Genomic DNA, 23336 nt, shown 5'->3' with positions numbered 1-23336 from the left:
TTTTACACCGAAGGCTGGAATCATTCTTTATGCAAATGAAGTCTTGTGTTCTCGTCTAAGTTCTTATGTTTTAGTCGTGTTCATGAATTCTGTGTTTTCTTAGTGCAAACCCTAGCATCACTCCCCAAGGGAAGCACTCAAACTAGGTGATTTTGGAGATAACCATGTCAGAATTGCAGTAGAATCAGGTGCATGAGTGAGCAAGGAAAGACATGAAAAGCACATAGGCACTCAATGCAATCTCCCATGAATGAATGAACAGCCTGAGTACAAGATCAGCCTGCAAAAGGTGCTCAAGCACTAGCAATAGGGCTGATGAAGAATGAAAGAAACTGAAAGACTGAAATGCTGAAATGGCTAAGAATAAAAATATTTACAACTAAACGGCAGGCCACCATATAAAAGTAACAACATCATCTGAGTAGCCAGCTAAAAGTTTCTGCCCCAAATGGCAGACAACCATATAAAACTGACAACTTCAGCAAAGAAGACAAGTGCCTGCTTCTCCTAGAGCAGTGCATGTCAAACACACTCCAGACTCAATGCAAGCTTGAATGACTTTTAAAATCTAGATTTAGCCCCTATGTACTTCTCAGTGTCTACTACCAAAGTATGATAAGCTGTTTTGTCTGTACAGATATTGTAAGAACTTAGAAGCAACCTGTAGATTTGACTTTAGCTCATCCGCCTTCCCTTCAAATGAGGAGCTTTGTAACATTGTTGCATGGGCAAGTGCAGGTAAAACACTCCTCATCATTGCCCCAATCCTCATATTTTGAACCTGAAAATATATTGAAGGAATTCAGGCAAAATGAAAATACAGCCAAGGAATAGAAAGGACAAGGCAAACAAAATGGTCAAGCACAAAACCTCACCCAAATTACAAAGAACCAGTTTATTTTGTTAACTTAAAACTGGGTTCCGGATTGTAGGCTTATTTTTCTTTCATATAGCTAATGTGAAGTACAAAACAAAAGAAAAAAGAAACATCTTGGCATTGGATTTTACCAATGGGTACTATTTTAACACCAATCATGTTCTTCATCAGAATGCACCCATAACAGTAGCGCTGCAAATCAGTGTTTACTGAAAGGGAACCTTCACGTTTGCACAATATAGCTAGAATTTATGGTGGAACCCTCCCAAGAAAGGTAGTATAAGGTCTTGTTCTTTTTTCACGAAGAACCCATGCTCTTTGTTATCTCTTATGCCTAAAAGATAATAATGCTAATGAGGACCAATTACACATCATGGAAGTAAAGGCTTGGTCTGATTCCGACTTTGCAACCCAAGGCTATGAGAAGCACTCTATTCCATACCAAGACTGCAGTAGCAAAATGCCACCTTTTACAAATATGGGAAGTACACAATTGGTACCCCCAACAAACCATATCATGTATTAAGGATTATAACTTCTCATGACACCAAAGACCAACTTGAATGAATACATGGGCTTCTAATGAACATCTGCTAACTGTTATTAAGGACCTCTGCAAATGGAAGCTACCTAAATCCTATTTGGGGATTTTTAATGATACTGCTGCCCAATACAAATTATCATCAGTACAAGAGGCACACACATTATTTTAACTCAATATTGCCAGTATATCTAGGGCCTCCTAAGCATTAAGAAATCAATGTTATCAGTTGTCTGACCTCAGAAAGAAGCATTGTTCAACAGCAACAGGTGAACAAAACGAACACAAACACTCCTGTTTCATCTGAATACATCTGAAATCCACAAGCCATTTTGCTTTTCAGTTTGAGCAATGCAGAGCTTTTGTATAGAAACATCCAAGGTTTTGAATGGTATTAAGGCTTCATTCTTGGTCTACTATGACTTCCACTTTAGAAACTATTTTCTGTTTTTTTTTAAGATTCCTTGCATGATTATCATTATCATCAAGAATTATTTTAACTCATGAAACTTACACAATTTTATTACAGATGCTACCACTACAGCAGTGCCATCACACCATCCACGAGTCTCAAGGGTCACAACTCCATAGAGCACAGCACCCACTACCCCATTGATGTGCCCAACATCCTTACCTCTAGCAGATTCGAACCATCATCACTCACCATCAAAGATGAGCACCTCCTGTTAGTGGACTCAATGTCTTGGACCAACACGACAGACATTCTTGCCTCAAGGAAGATACATTGTTTCTGGAGTCATATTCATCATAGTGGGATCCTACCTAAGGATCAAGAGATCATTTTGTATATGATGGTAGCCTACACTTACAGTAGTCATAGTTAGTTGTTTTCATTTTCATTGTTGTGCTCTAGTCAAGACAACTGGTCAGATGTATTCATTTCTGTGTCTGATAGGCTGTTTTGGCCTTTTGGAGGCGTAAACACATCTCTTTCTCTCTTTTTTTCCATAATATGTAATTGTACCAATTACGAAACAAGCACAAGATTACAAAATTACAAACGCAGGGTGGTTCTAGGCCATCATGCAAAGACCAAATAGAACAAATTCAACTAATACGAAAGGAGTACAAAGAGCACGCCAAGACTAGATCAAGAGTCTAAACAAGCTTTGGTTGCGTGGGCCTAGGCCTTTGCGGCCAATGTCTCCAAATACAGAGTCTTCAAAGAAGCCACCCAGTACTATAAAGAGATTGGGACCCTAGTGTGCTTGGCCCACAAGGAAGAAGGCACATCTATAGGGCGGGCAGTGGAACTTTAATACTGGCGATCCCATGGGGCGATGACTCTACCAGCATCATCAAAAGCCACCTGAGCGAGAGGTCACACGCATGCAGCGAAGACTGACTAGATTGCTGCTTTTGCAGCTGTTGTTGGGGGGCTGGCAGAGTTGTGTCAATTTCTTTAGGATAGGCTCATGCCTATCAAGACTCCATCCAATTACATGTCTAAGGATTTGTTCACTACCTCTAGAAGAACGGTGTTTAAAGGAGTGGTTATTGACTAAAGTTCGTATCTTTGTACAAAAATGGATCAATATTTTATCAAGGTCACTAGGGGTAGTGTGATTATATCACCTATGGGTCGTATTTGTATGCTTTTCTAACATACTCTACCCCTACCAAGGAAATTCCACGACCTTCTAAAAACCTTCTAAAGATTCCTCCTCCTACATAGTGGGAGTGGGAACTAGAGCAATAGGCACATTGGAGGATTTATCCTGATGGTGTGAATAAGTGCAAAGATTCCTGGGAGGGCAAGGAAGGCTTAGTAGGTGTTGTGGACAAGGAAGTTTCCTTTGCTTTTCCCTTGTTGCATCAAGCTTCCATCCATGCCTATGTGTCCGGATCTAAAGAGAAGGCAGGCTGCTTGCCTTTAGACAGAGAAGGCTAGACAATCCGTTGTTGGCCAGCCATCATCAAGGAGAGTACGGTGCAAGGGAGGCAAATACGTGCTAGGCTCATGCAAAGACTACAGAAGCTGGAGGTCTCAATGGAGATGAGATGGGGGATACTAGCACTGTACACGTCTGTTACAGGACTTATCAAATGAGATGACACACTATTCCAAACAAGGAGAGTCTCTCTTGGTAGGAGATTTTAATGCCAGGACACAAAGCAAACAATGTGATGTTGGGTTTTATTCACACCTGCACTCATAGAGGAGTGTCAATGATCCACAGTAGAACACTAGGGCACTTTTTAACTCTCCTTACGAGAGGCTTTTTCCTGCATTTACATTATTTTCTATTTTGTGTGTTTATATTACACAATTCCGTCACTTACTGTACTTTACACCTTTTGTGTTTACATTGTGTGTTTATATTACACAATTCCGTCACTTACTGTACTTTACACCTTTTTGGGTGTAAACGCGCTTTAACAATCATAAGGTCTAGGGGTTCTACTTTGTACTTTCACTTACCCACTAGGGAATTGCATTGTGTGTCGTATTGTGTCTTCACTCTCACTCTCTCTACTATCTACTATGTACTTTCAGCTGAGAGCTTCCATCTCCGATCTCACATTTCATATCAGAGCTCAGGCTCGGCACAGTCCAGCTTCCCACTCAAGGCTCATCAACCTCTGCCCCCACCTCATCCAATTGTAGCATAGCAGCTCGCTGCCTGCAAAGCTGCCACCAATAGCCTTGTATCAAAGCTGCAACAAACCAGGCCTGACACCCTATAGGCTTACCCACCTGCAGCCAATCTCCTTTTACCTTCAATGTTGGCAGCCTGGTGGGGCAGGAGGATGCTGAGGGCCAGGAGAGGAGCGGGAGGATGCTGATCGGTGTGGCAGACAAGGACAGTGGCATTAACTAGAAAGTAGGCGGGCCTATAGGAGCAGGCCAGTGGTGTAGTAGGAGGTGGTGACGGAGGAGGCAGGCGATGCTGCAGGTGGCGATGGCGCTGGAGACTGGTGAGACGAAGGCGCAGGTGGACTTCAGGCTGCGCTGGATAGACCAGGCGGAGTTGGTGCTGATGGCAATGGGCGTGCTTTTGGGCACACAAATTGCAGAAATTTCTTGGGATTCAAGTCAAAAAAATTTAGCAAACATTGGCACATGGTATGTTGCTTATGGTATGTTGCTTATGGCGAGAGCAAATGCCTCGCACGTTCCACGTGGCAATCTTCATATATTTTCAAAAAAAGGAAGTCAGGAACGAGGCGCCTGTTGCCTCGATTGCATCTTTTCCGCGAGAGCATCCAGGACACCCTCATCCAGAAAATCAGCCAATACTGCAAATGAATTCGGGCGACCTGCTTTAGAGGTAGAAGGGAAACCCACTACCTTGGGAGCAGGGCGGGGATAACGCCTATCCCAAGGTGTAATCACATTGCCTTTTGCATCAAACGCCAACTTAGCAGGTGGGCCCTTGGGGCCCTCGGAATAGACTTTCCTTGAAGACGGATTACGGGGGGCGGACGGGGCCATGGTACGCGCAACCTGCTGTGAGGTGACCATGTCTTTCCTGCGCGTGTACGTGCGCACGGAATCCGGGGAAACATGAGGCCCAAGATCTGCCAGGCCTGTGTCCAACTTTTTACCTTTTTTTTGTCGTGCCTCAATCCAATCAGAGCTAGGAGAATCCAAACCTCGGACCTGTTGTTTACCTCTATCCATGACAGTAGGTGGCTGAAGGGTCTCCTGTGTCTGGGCATCAAGCACCATGCCATCCTTGGGCTGCACAACCTGTGCCTCCTCAGAAGACGGTTGCCATTCCGGGCATTCAGCTACAAAATGCCCTAATTTACCACATGAAAAGCAGTGTCCGGCAAAATTGCCCCATTTCAGGCGAAAATGCAAAGGATGCATGCCAGAGCAATTGAGGCGAAGCCACGCAGGCCTTTTCCTGGCCGTATCCCATAACATGCATAAACGGTTTCGGTTCATAGCCCTGAGGCTTGGGGGAACCAGCACTGTGCCCACAACCGCCATCGCGTCCTTCAACAATGGCCAATATACCGCTGGACAATTTTCCACTTCCACCCACACCGGGCATTCTCGTTGAAGCAGACGCTGGAAGTCAGCCATAGGGCGCCATGGTACCACATGGACCAGGCGGCGATCAAAGAATAGTGGCAACTTGGACAGGAGCTCAGCTCGATGCGATTCCGATTTCAACAGCACCTCATAAAAGCCGCGAGGTCCAAGGAAGATCTCCTCAACATACTCTCCTTGCAATAAATGGTGCATCCACTGGCGAATATGTGAGAGCACTGGGATCCTGCCGGTGAAAAAAAGTATAACTGCACGGTCATAAAACACCGAGAAGGACCGCAAGACTGATTTTGGGTCTACCGTGGCTTCCAGCACATCATCCGCAGCCGCAGCAGCAAAGGTTTCATTATTATGCTGGACATAATCCCCAAGCAGAGTATTGGCAAAGTCCAGCAAATGCTCCCAGTCTATTTCCTGCGAATCCACAGGTTCAGAGGCAACCCGCACATAGGAACGGTCCTGAGGACCCATTGGCTCGTCTGAAGTGTGCTTAGAGCGTTTGCCTGCAGGCGGCAGTTCAGAACCCGGAGGCGGCTCCTCCGTGCATGGCACCATGTCCTCTGGCTCCTCTATATCAGAATCAGGGCCAAGGGCTGCCACCGTCCGGTCGAGAAAATCCATATCCAGGCCAGCCATACTGCTGTCTTCTCACTTTCGCTCGCTCCCTCACTCTCTCTCTTTCTCGCTCTGTGCAAGTCCCGCAGACCTGCAAAATCCGAGAACCACCCGGCTGCAGCAACAGGACAGTGAAACTTCAACACGGCTGCAACAGACTTCCACGCTGACGCAGCGCAGCCGACCACAAACGGAGGGCTCTCTCTCTCACTCTCTCTCTCTCTCTTCTCTCTCTCTCTCTCTCTCGCTCTCTCTCTCTCTGTACAGGAGCAGATCAGATCACGGATGTGTGCAAGGTTGCAGTCACGTGCTGCCAGGTTAGGGCGCCCTTTCTCTGTCGCGGCACAGCAAGTGCAGAGGGCAGGCACCCGCGGGCAGCAGACGAGGAGCAGACGGCTGACAAGGCAGCTGACGAAGGGTACCTGTTGTGGTCGCGAAGGCAGGCGGAATCGAACAGAATACTAGGCGGCGTCTGCAAACTGGTCCGCAGGTCGGAGGATCACGGGGGCGATATGAACGACGAGGCCAGCTGGATTGCGGACAGGTCTGGGGACGCCCAGGACACCAGAGTCGCAGCGCGTGATCAGGGGGGCAGCAGATCCGCCATCGCGAAGCAGCGCGCCGACCTCTCTCTCTCTCTCTCTCTCTCTCTCTCTCTCTCTTTTTTTTCGTAAAAGGTAATTGTATTAATTACGAAAAAAGTACAAGATTACTGGATTACAAGATACATGATGACACAAAGCCATCATGTGAAGAGGTTTTCTCTTTCTCTCTCTCTCTCTATTTTCTGATTACAAGATACACGAGGGCCGTGTGGGGAAGCCCCATAGTAATGCACTGAAAAGGTTACACAAATCATGGCAACGAGCCAGAGGCAATTGCCATATGCCACGGATGCAAATCCTCCCGAGGGAGCAAGTCGGAGTGTCGGATGATATCTAGCTGCCAATGTAAGAGCCCTTTAAGCCTGGCAATATGTCGGGGTACATTCGAGGCCGAATCAAAGAGAAAAGCATTGCGCGTGGTCCAAATGTGCCAGCATCCCCAATATCTGAAAAAGTGAAATAAGAGCTTCTCATGCAACTGTGGCGGCGCGGGATACTTCGGGCGCACAAAAACCCAGTCGAAAGGAGATAGCGAGGACCCCACTACCGCGCGCCAAATGTGCGACAAGAGTGACCAGATATTCTTGGCGAGCGGGCAAGAGAGAAAACGATGTCGGGCCGTTTCCGCCGGTGTGGTACAGAAGAAACAATTGCCATTCGAAATGCGACGCTTGGCAAGGGCCGAGGCCAGAGGAAGACCACCAATCATCACCCGCCAAAGAAAAACCTTGCATTTGAAAGGTGTCTTATTTAGCCAACCCTCCATCAGCGTTTTCTGCCACCATGACAGCGATTTCCGCAGGCCCCAAACAGTATTAGCTTTCTCTCCCAGCCATCGGTGATCTTGAACAAGAAGATGATACACCTGATTAGTAGAGGCCTTTTCCAGACTCAGGCGGCCTGCAAGGTCCCAGTCCTGCCAAGGGCGATCCACAGTCAAGGCAGGAAAGGGTTGCCGACTCTGAAGCTCCGACGAAAGCTGCTCCCATAAATCACGGTATCCACGCGGGATCTTGAAGAGACGCCGAGCAGTCCGAAACGATATGAGGACATTGCGAGTGACAAGGGTAGCATCCGCAACCGACGTCACGCCTAAACGGGCCATGCGATTGAATCTTGGTCTGAGTTGATGTTTATCTTCCCATGAAAGGAGTCGGGACACTGCCAACAATTCCAGCTGAAAGGAGTTAGTCTGCAAGCGGTCCCCAACTGGGTGCCAACGGGCCTTTTGGAGCACCACTTGCCACGAGCCGACCAAGTGCAGTAACAAAGAGGAAGAGGGACTGGAAACACGAGAGTCAGCATTAAGGACATGCCACCAGGAGGCCCGAAGCCGTGTGTTGCCATGGCGAAGCCCGCTGTCCTCAAGAAAATAACGGGCTATGATGGTCCATGGGTGCTGATCCACACACATGGCACGAAAAAGGGACCACCGGAGAGCTGACATATGAGTGTGTGCATCCAAAATAGCTCCTCCACCCATACGCTTAGGGGTACATGCGTGTGACCATGAAATCCAGGAAATGCCGGCCTGCAGTGAATCCTTCTTCCACAGCATGAAACGGATGGGATGAGTGAGGGCCTTCAAAGTAGTAGGCGTCCATGGCAACAAAGGCAGGAAATACGTTAGCATTGGAAGCATGATTGTCTGGGCCACTTTGAGGCGGACATGGAATGGCCACGCTTGCAACTTCCAATACATAAACTTCGCCGCCAGTTTTTGTGAAATCCAGTCCAGCAGGTCTTTTGGCCGTACATCCACCCCCAATGGGTATCCAAGATGCCTGACAATGGAGCCACGGGAAACCACCTGGCCTTCCCAGCCTAAGGACTGTAAATCAGGCTCCGTACAACTGAGAATGGCTGACTTAAGGGCATTGATGCGAAGCCCAGAGGCCTGACCAAAGAGTGTCCAAACATCTAATGCCCTTCGAATGTTGTCCCTGTCTGCCTGCAAAATCATAAAGGTGTCATCAGCCAAGGATTGGCTGACGAAGTGCTGACCCAACGGAAGAGACAGCCCGGTCAGCTGAGCAGAGGCTGCCATGGAGGATAACATTGAAAGGACCGGGTGAGTTGCTAGGGCAAAGAAGAGAGGGCTCAAAGGACAGCCCTGTCTGACCGAGCGTGCAAGGACAAAGGGCTCTGTAACTCCACCATTAAGCATAACTCTGGAGGAAGCCTCAGCACTAATGGTGTAGATTAATCGGGACATTCGGGTACCAAAGCCCATGGCTGACATGAGGTCTGCAATGAAAGACCAGTCCACATAATCAAACGCCTTTTCCAAGTCCAATTGGATCAATACCACTTCCTGACCGGAGTGGCGCGCATAGTCAATAGCCATTTGCACGTTTAGGATATTATGCAGAATGTTGCGGCCCTTAATGAAACCATATTGGAGAGGATGCACAATAGCTGGAAGGTGCTTGTGAAGCCGATTCGCCAGCACTTTGGAGTAGATTTTATACAGGGAGCCCATCAAAGAGATTGGTCTCCAGTGCTGCAACTTTGACGGCGAAGGGACCTTTGGAAGTAGTTTGATAAGGCCTTCTTTCCATGAGGAGGGCATGACCCCCGTTTCCCACACCTGCTGAAACATGGCCACCAATGGCTTCACCAACTGCGTGGCCGAGGTCTGAAAGAATTCATTAGTGAGACCATCCCAGCCAGGGCTTTTATCATTCGGCAGATGCAACAAAACGTCCATAACCTCTTCCTCGCAAATATCCGTCTCCAAAGCGGCTTGCATATCAACTGGAACCTGCTGACGGACCAGATGATAGAAGACCGAGCGGGCATGCGTCACCTGGCTAGAAGGCGAGGAAGAGGAACCAAGAAGTTCCATAAAATAATTTCTGCACATAGTGACAATGGTCTGCGGATCCGTGACCATGCGACCTTCCGAATCCTGGAGTCTGGTCATATTTTCGCGAGCCGGAGACGCATGCAAGGCGCGAAAGAACTTATGAGACTGGCAGGCGCTATCTTGCAATGTGTCTGTCAAGTTGTGCAGCTTGGCCTGTTGATACGATTTCAACTGAAACACTTGAATAAGATGGGCCAATCGCCTCTCCAGAGACAGCAGAAAATCATCATCAGGGGAATCCAGGAGCAAGGAACGGACCAAAGCCAGTAGGTCTTCTGCTGCATGTCGACGACGGCGGCAAAGCGAGGCATGATGGATCCCATACTGGCGAGCAACCCGCTGCACATTAGAGAGCAGCCGTGCAAATGAAGGCAAGCCCTCAGAGGCGAAGTCCAATAAGAACCTCTCAATCAGCTGCTGCATATAACCCTGGAAAATTGAATGCTTCAAATAAGCGGAGTTGAAACGTAACGGGAGCCTATCCAGGAATTGCAGAAAAGGAGCAATAGAGTGTGCTCGCATCTCAAGCTGGAGGGGGAAATGGTCCGACAACGCATATTGCCGCAAGACCTTCATTTCCAGCATCTCGGGAAGAAAATCATCCCCCTGCATGATATACATTCTGTCCAGTCGGGACCAGGTACTTGCATATTGTGCGGAATGAAAAGTAAATCCTGAAGAAGAAGGGTGTAGCCACGACCAAAGATCTTGCTGGAGTACGTGCAAAGCAAAGGAACTCCACACCCGGCTTTCCGGCGTATCCATTACCGAATGCCCTGAAGTGGACTGAGAAGAGTCAACACACATATTGAAATCTCCCATCAGAAACCCCCTTCGGCCGAGTGACATGGAGCCCTGTAAAGTGGACCAAAGATCCCGACGGGATGCGGGATCATTCGGAGCATAGAGGCCCAACAGCCATAAAATCTCTCCTTCAAATAAGACTTCGATCACCAGAAAGCGGCCCTGCACATCATTTTTAACAAGGACAGGCTGATATTTCTCATGGACAATCATCAGCACGCCCGAATAGTGCGTAGCATGGGTCCCTGCATAAAACAGACGGAATCCATGACAATCCATCACTTTCCCTGCTTCATCGTGACTTTTGTGCTCAACTGCACACAGAACATCCCACTGGTTCTCATGCAAGACGGTCCACATGGCATGTTGCTTAAGGCGAGAGCAAATGCCTCGCACATTCCACGTGGCTATCTTCATGAATCCTCAAAGAAGGAAGTCAGGAGCGAGGCGCCTGCTGCCTCGATTTTACCTTTTCCGCGAGAGCATCCAGGACACCCTCATCCAGAAAATCAGCCAACACTGCAAAAGAATTCTGGCGACCTGCTTTGGAGGTAGAAGGGAAATCCATTGCCTTGGGAGAGGGGCGGGGATAACGCCGATCCCAGGGTGTAATAACATTTCCTTTGGCATCGAATGCCAGCTTGGCAGGTGGGCCTTTGGGGCCATCGGTATAGACTCTCCTTGGAGACTGATTACGGGGGCCAGACGGGGCCGTAGGACGCGAAGCCTGCTGTGAAGTGGCCATTTCTTTCCGGCGCGTACACGTGCGTACGGGATCCTGGAGCGCGCTAGGCCCAGGATCCGCCAGGCCTGCATCCAACTTTTTCCCTTTTTTAGGACATGCCTCAATCCAATCAGTGCGACGGGGATCCACATTCGGGACCTGTTGCTTGCCTTTATCCATGACACGAGGAGACTGAAGGGCTTCCTGGGGCGTGGCATCAAGCACCATGTCGTCCTTGGGCAGCACAACCTGCGCCTCCTCCGAAGACGATTGCTTTTCAGGGCATTCGGCCATGAAATGCCCCAATTTACCACATGCAAAGCAGTGGCCCGCAAAGTTGCCCCATTTTAAGCGAAAATACAAAGGATGCATGCCCGAACAATTGAGGCGAAGCCACGCGGGCCTTTTCCTGGCCGTGTCCCAAAGCATGCATAAACGGTTGCGGTTCATCGCCCTGAGGCTTGGGGGAACCAGCACTGTTCCCACAACTGCCATCGCATCCTTCAACATGGGCCAATAGACCGCCGGACAATTTTCCACCTCTACCCACACCGGGCATTCGCGCTGAAGCAGACGCTGGAAGTCGGCCATGGGGCGCCATGGCACAACATGGACCAGGCGGCGATCAAAGAATAGGGGCAACTTGGACAGGAGCTCCGTGCGATGCGATTCCGATTTCAGCAGGACCTCATAAAAGCCACGAGGTCCAAGGAAGATCTCCTCAACAGACTCCCCTTGCAATAGATGGTGCAACCACTGGCGAATATGCGAAAGCACTGGGATCCTCCCAGTGAAGAAAAGTATGACTGCACGATCATAAAACACTGAGAAGGATCGCAAGACTGATTTGGGGTCCACCGTGGCGTCCAGCACATCATCCGTTCCCGCAACAGAAAAAGATTCGGTATTATGCTGGACATAATCACCGAGCAGAGTATTGGCGAAGTCCAGTAAATGCTCCTAGTCAATTTCCTGCGAATCCACAGGATCAGAGGCCACTTGCGCATAGGAGCGTTCCTCGGGACTCATTGGCTCATCAGGCGTATGCTTGGAGCGTTTGCCAGCGGGCGGCAGTTCAGAACTCGGCGGCAACTCCTCCGTGCATGGCACCATATCTTCCGGCTCCTCTGCATCGGAATCAGGGCCAAGGGCTGCCACCGTCCGGTCAAGAAAATCCAGATCTAGGCCAGCCATACTGCTGACTTCACACTCGTCCTGGCAGAGGGCGAGCTAGGTTAGGTGAGGTCGATCCTGCACAGGGATGGATTGCTGGTCCCCAGCTGCACGCAGGATCCAGTCAAGCCCACGCTGCCCTGGGGGAAGGGGGCCAGACGGCACGCAGGGCCGGGCGGCGGCGAAATCACAGGGCAGGCAGGCGGGTCAAGACGAGGGGTCAGGGCGGCGCGCAGGGCGGCGCCAAGCCCACCCGTCAGAGGGGCGGCGATGGGGCGGGGCACACAAGGCCAGCCGGGCGCAGGCGGGCTCGACGAACGCACGGACGGACGCAGGGAGTCGCAGGGTGAGGCGGGCGCAGACGGAAGCGGAGGGCGGACAGGTCAGACGACCAGGGCGACGGAGCGTATGCACGCCACAGGCAGCGGGCCCTGCGGCGCAAGCCCAGGCAAGGGCACGCGACCCTTAGGCAGCCGACGGGGCGCACTGGTACAGGCGAGGGTTTGCGCAGGACGATGCAGGACAGTCACGACAGGTCCCGTAACGCGCCATCCTCTCTCTCTCTCTCTCTCTCTCTCTCTCTCTCTCTCTCTCTCTCTCTCTCTCTCTGTGTGTGTAATAAGTAGTTATACTATATCAAGTCATAGAATGACTATAAAAGTCAAATCATAGAAGAGATCCAAAATCACAGCAAAGAAGTAGAAGAGATTGTTGTATGCCAAGGAACTAAATCCTCCCTAAGGAGAAGACCAGCATGCTGAATAACATCTAACTACCAATGCAAAAGACCCTTGATTCTAGCAATATGTTCATGGATGCCAACAATAGAGCATTCTAGGTCACCCAATTATGCCAACAACCCCTAAATCTCAAAAAGTGAAACACAATCTTCATATGTGTCTGCGATGGATGGGATAGTTTGGCCTAGCAAAAACCCAATCAGAGGGATGCAATGATGGGCCAGCCACAACTATCCAAATATCAAATAGGAGAGTCCAAATTTTCCTGGCCAAAGGGCAAGAAATAAACCTATAACATGAGGATTTCACAATCATCATGCAAAAGTAGCAATAACCATTCAATATTTGGCGCTTTGAAAGAGGCGAGGCAAGGGGCAATCCACCAATGATCACTCTCGAAAGAAAGACCTTGCATTTAAATGGTGACAGGGATTGAAGTTCTTTTCTTTCATGGCCTTTTCTTTTTCTTTTTTTCCTTTTTTTTCTTTGTTTTCTCTCTCTATCTCTCTCTTTTTTAAGGCTTGGGGATGACTCAGAAGGGAAGAACAAGAGCAATCTTGATGAGGATGAGACGCTGATCGAATTGCAGAAGAAGACCAGTTCAAAACAATCTTCACCACAGAATGGGGAACCTAGGCTTACAGGGTGATGCCATTTGGGCTTTGTAACACCCTTGCTACCTTTCAACGAGTTATGATGGTCGCATTCGAAAATCACTTGTATGGTTTCATTGAGGTATATCTAGATGATTTTTGTGTCAATAACAAAAGACAAACCACCCACGCACACCATGCAATTAAATTTGAGGAATCCTCCTATTTCCCATCGCTGGAGGAGAAGTTGTGACACAACCAACTCCTCCAACTGAAAATAATTGACCACCAAGAGATCCTCTGTGAGATGCCAACACAGCTTTAGAAAAACTAGCCACCAGAAACAAACCAAATGACTCACCAAAAGGGAGAAGTATGCTGAATAGTGGGTATCAGAGTTAAGAATGTGCCACTACAAAGCATGCATGCTAGCATTACCATATACAAGGCCTTAGTCTTCCAAGAAGAAGTAGACAATAAAGACCCATGGGTGATGATCAATGCACATAGCTCTAAAGAGCAACCAGTGAAGAGCCACCATATGAGTCTTTGCATCCAGAATAGCCCCATTACCCATGCTTTTCGGGGTACATGTATGACTCCAAGAGATCCAAGAAATTCCAGCATGCAAAAAGTCCTTCCACAACATGAAATGGACATGATTCATGAGTGCACTCAAGGAAGTAGTTTTCCAAATCTTGAATCTCAACGACTTTTTTTTTTTTTTGGCACTACCAATGTGGAATCCTCTTGTCATAGACTTATTTCATGCCCTTTAGCTAGAAAAATCTAGACCCTCCTTTTTTATATTTGGAGAGTTGTGGTTGGGCTGACACTATGCCCCTCTGATTGGGTTCTTCGCTAAGGGAAAATATCCCACTCTGGTGCAACCACATATAAAGATATTGTTCCACTTTCTCAGCTTTTGGGGCTGTTGGCACAACTCGGTCACCCCGAATGCCTTCATTTTTGGCTCATCCTTTGGTGTCCAAGGCCATATTGGTAGGCTGAAGTGTCTTCTACATTGCAATTAGATCTCATTCAGCATGCTGGCCTTCTTCCTAGGGAGGACTTGGTTCCTTGGCATACGGCGATCACGGAAATTTATTCTATTTCTGTGCCATGATCTTTGTATTGCTCATCTGATTTGAAACAATATAACTACTCACAACGGTTTTTTTTTTAAAGAGAGCTGAGACGATAAAAAGGGCTTGAAAAACGGCTGCTAAGGGGAAAAAGGTGTGGATCCTGGAAGAAAGAGGGAAGAGCAGCACGCTGTATAACAGAAAAGGCAGGGGGAAAATATGAAGGCTGGAGAAAGCAGGAGTTAAGGAGGTGAGAGAATGCAGGCAACTGAAGGCTGCATGGGCACAGGCTGGCACTAGAGGGCTGGAGGGCCTACACAAGGCTTGGAAGAAGCAGGAGGCAAGGATGCAGACAACAAACGCTAGAATGCAGGTGAGGAGGTTATACGGCAACTGGGAAGGAGAAGCACAGGCTGACGGCAGCCTGGGATAACAGGAAGCACAAGCAGCAGGCACGCTCAATGCTGGAGGGATTCCATGAAAACCGGGAGGAGGTAAGGAGGAGATGGCAGGCTGTGAAGGCTGGGGGCCGCCAGCAGCCTGAGTGGTTTTTGGTGGCAGCCAGGGAGCAGACACTTGGGTGGCAGGTCAGCCCAGTAGACCGGTAGGAAGATCAGCACTCATCTCTGTGGTATTAGCAAAGCTTCAACAAGATACCACCAAAAAGGAAACCCTTTGCTTCAGTGCAAGCTTACTTTTCCACATTTTCTGGGTCTTCAGCATGACTCATCTGATTTATTCATGTTTCAAGGCCACTGGCGATTGAGCTGCAATAATTTCTTTCAAAGGGGTTTTGGGGAAGCCTGGCTACAAATGACAGAAGGAATACTGGTCTTCTTCCGGAAGCTCATTGCTGATGAGCCAATGCCACCTCAGCGAACTCACAATCCCCAAATAACAAGGGTTTGGGTTTTGGGTTGTCTAGCAACAGATGGTGTGTTGCCAAGGCTTTCATGTTTCAGCTGCCACCACGGCTGCTGTTGTAATTGGTTTGCACATTAATATTATCAGATCAAACTTTCTTGCCAGAACAAAAGGGGGGAAGCCTAACTCCTGCCCCAATCCATTTAACTGACGATGGCGTGAACAACAAGAGGGATCACCAATGTCTACTGCAAGGCATTCTGTATTTATGCCAAAGATGCCTGGACTGCATTCCCAAACCCTATCTTCTTGATCCCAAGAGTCAATTGAAAGCACCTTTTGTCTGTATGTTGTGGTCTCTGAAAGGATGACATTTTGAATCCTGTGTGACACTGCTACCTCTCAATAGGAACTAAAGTCTACAGGTGAAAGGGGAGAATTTAGCGAGTTGAATTTCCAATTCCAGTTCCAATTGTTAGCTAGCCGGCATAAATGTTCACTGATTGCTGGGTGCAGGGAGACAAGCAGGAGGATAATGCTAATACAGGAAGCCAAGCAGACAAGGTTGCTAAGTTCAGAGTACCAACAGGTTAATTGGTCCATCTAGATGTATTTCAGGAGTAAGAAAATTTGTGTTACTCTTTCTGTGGATGCATGCCACTCAAACTTACACTAGCACCTTATATAAATACACTGCAAACACCTTTCTAGATTACAAAGCCACATAACATCAAATTTCAAAAATAGCAGGCCATTCCACAAAATAGTGTATTCTGTAATATCATTCTCCACGGGTTAAGAAGTTCCAAGACCTTGAAGGGATAAATCTTGTGGGAAAAAATCAAAGTCATGTGTGCAAGAAGAACATGTAATATCACTCACAGCATTACCAGAGTCCTAACAAGATATTTCATTTCTTTCTCCCTGCAAGCCCGCAACAAGCCCACAATCATGTCCTTCTTACGATTGCTACTCCCACTTCCTGCCTCCTTGCTTTGTTACAATGCCAGCAGGTTTTTCAAGGAAAAGTCAATATATGGCACACTAACAAACTGAGTACATTCAAAATAGCACAACTTTGTTGGCCCAATTGAACCTATCAAATCCCATAAGCCCCAAATTACTGTATTTTTCCTCAAAAATACCTTATTTGCAGAAGTGTTGAATAAACTTGCTCTATAGAAAGAGTTTGTGGAGCAATCAACAGAGTTTGTGTTTGATGACATGCTTGGGCAACATCCCCTGGTAAAAAAAAGAGATCAGTACTAATTACAACAAAGATTTAACTCTACCACTGGATTATTACGGTCATCTCCTTGCCTTTTCTATACACAAGCAATCAGAGTGGATGCATGAAAACCAAATGGAAGAAGACGATAACAATTATTAGTAGTAATAAATGCTTAAAGACACTAGGATGTCCGTTTAACAGCAATACAAAGATATCCAAAGTGATAAAGGAATCCCTGAGGGCCCATCAAGCCAAGCATTGCCATGCAAGCAAGATAGAGCAAAAGGGCATGACACGTGCCATAACATAGAGCAGACAACACCTAATTTCTTCATACAGGTACCCACTAATCTTTGACTGCAGCCATAAGCTGGTAATCACTGTGCACTATAGCATTGGAGAAGCATGAACAAAAGAGAAAATACAACAATTTAACAAAGATATGAATGACAAAAAAACTGAAGACAGCATGCTGCAATAAATGTTTCGGTGATGACATATAGAACCTGCTGCTGTAGATGACTGGAGATGCTAGAAATGGCACTTTCAAACGACTGTGTAAGGCCTTATATCCACATACTGAGCTGCAACATGCATGCAGTTTCAACCTGCCTCACATGTACAGATGACCATGTCAATGCTCACTACTAAGTTGAGGAAGAGAAACCATTAACAAAATGATGATGCCATGATTGCAATCCATTCATGTAAGGAATGGTTTTGTATGATCTATTCCATATGGCAATACTGAGCAATCGGTATGGTTTCTGTACAATACTGCAGGTTTGAAACAGTAACCATTCCTGGTCAAATAAAAGGCTATTTTATTAACCATTTTTGCAGATACCTTTTGCCCATTTTTAGTCTCTTTTTGGGAAATGTGAATTTCACATCTCTCTCTAACTCAAGTCTTCTAGCTCAGTCTTCTTCATAAGAAAGGCTCTTCTAGCATTTGCACTCAGTCTCTAAAGCCTTTTCATCTACCTCAATCTTCAAGGTTCTACGTCTAGCACTCACCTCTTCCTCTTTCTCTTGAGTCATCCTCTCTCTCTCTCCCTCTTCAACATCATCTACCTCTACCTCTACTCCTTTCTCTGTTGCTTCATCTACCTTTACTCTTCTTCATTCCCTTACCCTTCACCTACATCTACCTCTATCTCCATCTCTACCTCCACCCCTACCTTTTCTAACTCATTCTATGCCATAGTGCCTAAGCCTTTGCATTGTATGACTCAAACCTTGAGAAGCCTTCCAACAAGTTGAATAGTTACCAATAAACTTGCAAGTTTAGCGGAAAGTCATATACAATTAATCACTTGAGCACTAGCCGATGAAATCACAGAGAAGTACTCTCATTTCAAAAAAAAGTGGCAATGTTTCTTCTATTAGCATTGTGCTCACAGCATATCCTATGTGCACTGGCCCTTGATTGGCTTGCATATGCATGCACCCTTGTGTATGTCGCCACGTTATGGGTGACCTTACAGCACTTTTAGTGGTCAACCTCTTTTCTAGGGGGATGGTATCCCATTCTATCACACCATCTACACATGTATCTTTCCTCACATTCATTTATCATGTTGCTAGGGGGATTACAGAGAGTTGGGAGCACTAGAAGCAGTACACCCCTAGAGTCATGTGCTTCTACTTTTGGTATGCTTCCATCTCTAGTCTACGACATTGTTTCCATTGCCCATCATTGAGGTCTCCTGTTCACTCTTTATTCATGCGTTCTTTGAGTTCCCATCTTGCATGCTTATTGCTTCTACTTCCATTTGATGCACATTATCATATGATACTAGATGTTGGCTCTCCGTTTGTTGCATTTGAGGTATGTATCTTTGATAACCTTGTTCTTGAAGACAATAATGTCAGCAGCAAGCTGTGACATTGATTTTGTTTGCACTTGACTTGTTTCAATGTTCATGGCCTTTGTTGTTTGCTGCCTGCAACATGTGCCTTTTAGCCAGCCACATGCGGCATCATTCATTGACATGCTTGCAGTGATGTTTTAAGCCAACAATGTTGTTGTTACTGTTAGTGTTGGCATGATCACTAAGTTGCCTAACTGTTGTGTTCATCCTGCAGTTAATCCTGTGTGGCCATATATTTTGACTCTCAAAGTGTTAGTTCACGTGGACTCTGGAGTCCTTTACAGGCTGCTTTTATGCTTGGTTTCCACTTCATATGTTTTGTGCTCAGCTATGTTCTAATTCTCCCTTTCTTCACACTGCTCATACCTTAAGAGACAGTTTCTGCAATGTTTATCAAATGTTATTACTAAACTTTGTCCAATGTTGTGCACATCCTTCATTTACATGAGGTGTTGTGACGTTCGTAGGATCTTGCCTTGTGTCACTTGCACTTTGTTTTTCCCGCTAATACTATTGAACATGAGCATTGATTGTTGGCTCATCAAGGACCTCTTAGTGGCTCTAGGTATCTCTCCTATTCTCAACTTCATTTCATGGGTTTCTTCTTGCATATCATTTTTTAATCAAGGCACTTCTATTTGTTGGCTTTATGTACCACTTACCATGGTTTGACCTTGTTCCTTTGAGGCTTTCTTTGAAAGCTGAGATTCAGTTTGCTTGGACCAAGGCCGATTACAAAACTTCTACCTTGCCTCTAGCCAATGGGCACACAATACACTTGACCAATCGCTATGTGGCTCAAGTTAACACTCTGAAGTTAACACTCTCCATATCAATTTAGACCATTTGCTCTAAGAGTTCAAGATCACTGACCAAGATGGCTTAAACTTCAAACTCGTGGAATATCAACAATTACTTGCCAAGTTTGCTACGACTGGCCTTCCCAAGTTTGATGATAACCAAGTAATGTTGTTCTCAATAAGTTCTCATCTAAATATTTCAATTCCTTACAGCGAATTTTTTCACAATCCCAATTACTCACTTTCCATGAGTTTGAGATGCAAATTGTTGTGTCACCCAAGGGTGCGTGCACCTGTGTTGTGGGAGAGGAAGCCTACACAAAACCTACAACTATCCCAAAAATTGACCCCAAATGATTGGGCGTGTCGTACTGGACAGCATGGATCAGACTAGTCATCCATCCATCGGACATGGACAACTCGGACCTGGCCACATCAATGAGAGTGCTAGACTGATGAGCAAGGAGAAGAGAATACAAGCAATGATTAGAAGATGAAGACAAGGAAGAAAAAGTGGATGAACGAAGCGATAACAAAGGCACAATGCGGCAGCCACCCATATAGGTGGAAGGGAGAGAAACCAGCCAACTTGCTGGCCTAAATGTTAATCTCAAATTAAGGGCTAATTTTTCTTAGCTCTCATACAGCCCCAAAACATTCTCTGGACAAAACTTAATCAAATAAAAAACTCTGGAGCTTTTAGTGGAAAAAATGACTCGAAAAATTCTATATAAGGATATAATTCCAACCACTCTTTGACTCCACAACATCATCAACAAACTGGTGACCTGATTGTTGCTGCTCACATCACCACTCCTGTTGGTGGCATTATCATGTTGGTGCTGCATGGTCACCTTTGATTGCTCCCACATGTCAAGAACTGCTGCGGGTGGCTAGTACAATCCTCTACCCCTCAAGCATCCATTGTATCACACCTAGCATGCTTGGTTTGTTCATTGAGTTCATTTCAGCATTCATTCTCTCACTTCTCCATTGAGCTCATCTTGTTTATTGTGTTCATGCACCCCGTGTTTTCTCTTAAAAACCTAGTGTATCCTCATGTGGCATCCAAATTACAGCATTTCAGTTTTTTTCCTTAAAAATAATTTATTAATGTCAAGTATCAATATGCCGCTTAATGAATGATGAATAATTAAGTTTTACGATGGACTATCATGTCTCTAAATGTGTGCTACCCTTTCAACATACACAACCTTCTTTTTGTTTTTTGTGAAACAATGTGAAAGAATCATATTCATGTGCAACAGGTGTTATATTCTATGTGAACAGAAAAGCATATATGGTTGTTGGTCCATCTCATGAAAAGAAAGACTGTGAAATAGAGACTACGATAGTGATATCAGTCAAATAAAGACTGCTGCGGAATCAATCGAATGATGCCCAAAGACGGCAACAAAGGTATGAGTGCAAGATTTCCATATAACCAACAATGACTGATATACACAAACACAAACACCAGTAGACACCAAGCTATCGACAAGACGTTTCACCCCTGAAATGTTGAGTTTCAGCTTCAAATGTTTCACCTTAGGGAAAGTCTCAAAAAGCAAATCACCAGGTCAAACGATTGAAAAATACATATGAGATAGTTCTCTTTATCAACCATGAGTTACAACTTACACATTCATTTCATGCAAATCCTTTCATGTCAACAAATGATGTCTTCTTTTTTGGGTTTTTAAGATCAGTAGGGATGGTATCCTATATACAGTGTGCAGAAACCCTCAAAAAAGCACGAATCATCAATTTTTTTGGTTTAAAAATCATGTATTAGTCAGCAGTCTCACTCAGGGTGTTTCACCTTTCCATGAAGCATTTTTGTGCTTAAACCCGTTCAAGGTTACCATGGCACAATCGATAAACATTGATATACATCTACAAACATACATATGTACATATGTGCATACGTATGTTTATTTCATTACTTATACCAATACCATGCTCAAGCTGCCTTACAGCAGAGAAGACTCCAAGACATTGCATTTACGTTGTTACAGAGCTCGAGAGATGTGGAGGAGAGCCCTCTGACTCCACTCATGGAGAGATTATAGTGACACATGTCATTGTGACCCAACTCCACTACAAGTTGTATGGTCACTTTTTTTCATTCTTTAAAGTCATAAACCTATTAAATGTGAGTGGTCTAACCCATCAACTCAAAAAAGACCTCTTCCTCTTTAGCTATCTAGAATCTTTGAACCAAGAAAGTCAACTGGCTTGCATCCAAAAGACACCATTGTTTAACTATACATGAATGAAAGGATGCTCAAATGATCAATATTGTTATTCTAAAAGCATTTGTTTGGATTGCGTGATCTAGACCACAGCTTTTGAACAAAGGTGAAGGATCCAATCAATAGCTTTTGAAAATCAGAGCTAACCTTGTATCCCTGAAGCTTCAAGTATGACATCAACATTATTTACACAGCTAGCAGATCATGACAACATAAACTTAATGCGAAATCTCCTTGCCAGCACCCACCCGAAACAAACATTTCAAATGATAAAGAAAATAAGTCACAAGTATTGCTGTTGGGCATTAGATCTGACACACACCTAAATCGCCCATTCTATTATACATTTCCTTCAACTTGGACCTAGATACACCAGTGACCTCCACAATTGCAGTGGTAACAGTGCTCCCACCAATATTCAGATCCTGTTTCAACAAGTATGCAGTTGAAAGGTTGTAATTTCCAAACAATCAAGCAAACACTATTATCACTACAAGCAACTAGCTTTAATAAAAACGCAACTACTCTTATCTATGATTCAAAAAAAACAGTCAAATCTCTTAAAAGCATACTCTCATCAGATCCAATTTATAGTAGTTTGATTTTATAAAAAGGGATAAACACACCATTGCAAGTACACCAGCTACGTTGAAAACCCTTCATAGAAGGTTGAATTGCATTGCTACATATGGAAACACTATCACATAACAAATATTTTAATGACTGAAGGAGTTGAAAGTGATGACTATTTTTTGTTTGTGCAGTAAGCCATTAAGATAAAACAACTCAAACGAGAAAAGGGATTCCAACAGCAGAAATGATCTTCTGACTCATATACTGCAGCAGTTGTATTGCATATAGACAAGCGGAAATGGCTGCTCAACAGTAACTCTGCCAATCCCAAGTACAGTCCAGCATTTTATGTACTTCTATCCATTGAACATGCCCAACTGCTCTATCCAAGACAGACCCTCCACTCAATCTCAAAGAAATCCCAAACCAGTACTTCCACTCAGCCTCTAGAAATTTTAAACCATGAACCTCTGACACCATGAAGTATGAATGATGATCTAAGTGCCATCCATGACTAGTTGGGTCTAAATGCACACTTAAGAAGCATGATTAGAGTAATGAAGACAACTGCTCTATCCAAGACAGACCCTCCACTCAATCTCCAAGAAAACCCAAACCAGTACTTCCACTCAGCCTCTAGAAATTCTAAACCATGAAACTCTGAAATCATGAAGTATGAATGATGATCTAAGTGCCATCCATGACTAGTTGGGTCTAAACGCACACTTAAGAAGCATGGTTTGAGTAATGAAGACAAGGAGAAGAGGTTGCCTTGAATAGGCTCTTGAAACAAATCTGACCTAATCACTTGTCACAACCACGAGTCCAACTTAGCCCCTAGTCCAACAAATCTGGCCACTACGTTGACCCATTCAACCAATTTGACAAGCATGTGCACCTATCTAGTAGACACATGCCCATATATCAAGAGCCTTGGCCTAGCATTGGTCTAGTTATATATATTTGGAGACATTCCGGAACTATAGGGTGTCCACCCATTGTTAGCATTGAAGTCGAGGGGAGGTATGTGTGTCCTATGGTCTCATGTGGTACTTGTGCTTATTGCTTGTATATTGATATCTTCACACC

General features: G+C 45.6%; 1 protein-coding gene across 5 annotated transcripts in view; it reads right to left on the bottom strand.

Annotated features, from left to right (window-relative positions):
• LIG6 (DNA LIGASE 6) overlaps positions 1–23336 on the bottom strand; it is a 251305-nt gene that overhangs the window by 184809 nt on the left and 43160 nt on the right. For all 5 annotated transcript variants that reach the window (XR_015692342.1, XR_015692343.1, XM_087687657.1 and 2 more), the window contains exons 4-7: positions 21997–22099; positions 16660–16756; positions 16405–16507; positions 662–781 (exon numbers count right to left, since the gene is read on the bottom strand). Coding sequence is in view for 3 of the 5 variants with exons in the window: in XM_087687657.1 (XP_087543783.1) it covers positions 662–781; positions 16405–16507; positions 16660–16756; positions 21997–22099 (423 nt within the window). In the remaining 2 variants the exon portion in view is untranslated. The remainder of the gene's footprint in view (positions 1–661; positions 782–16404; positions 16508–16659; positions 16757–21996; positions 22100–23336) is intronic.

This window comes from Lygodium microphyllum, chromosome 11 (genome assembly GCF_053477565.2).
Source record: "Lygodium microphyllum isolate KBCC chromosome 11, Lygodium_microphyllum_v1.1.10, whole genome shotgun sequence".
NCBI lineage: Eukaryota > Viridiplantae > Streptophyta > Polypodiopsida > Schizaeales > Lygodiaceae > Lygodium > Lygodium microphyllum.
The sequence above is the reverse complement of the archived record's forward strand: the minus strand, read 5'-3'. Positions and strand labels throughout refer to the sequence as shown.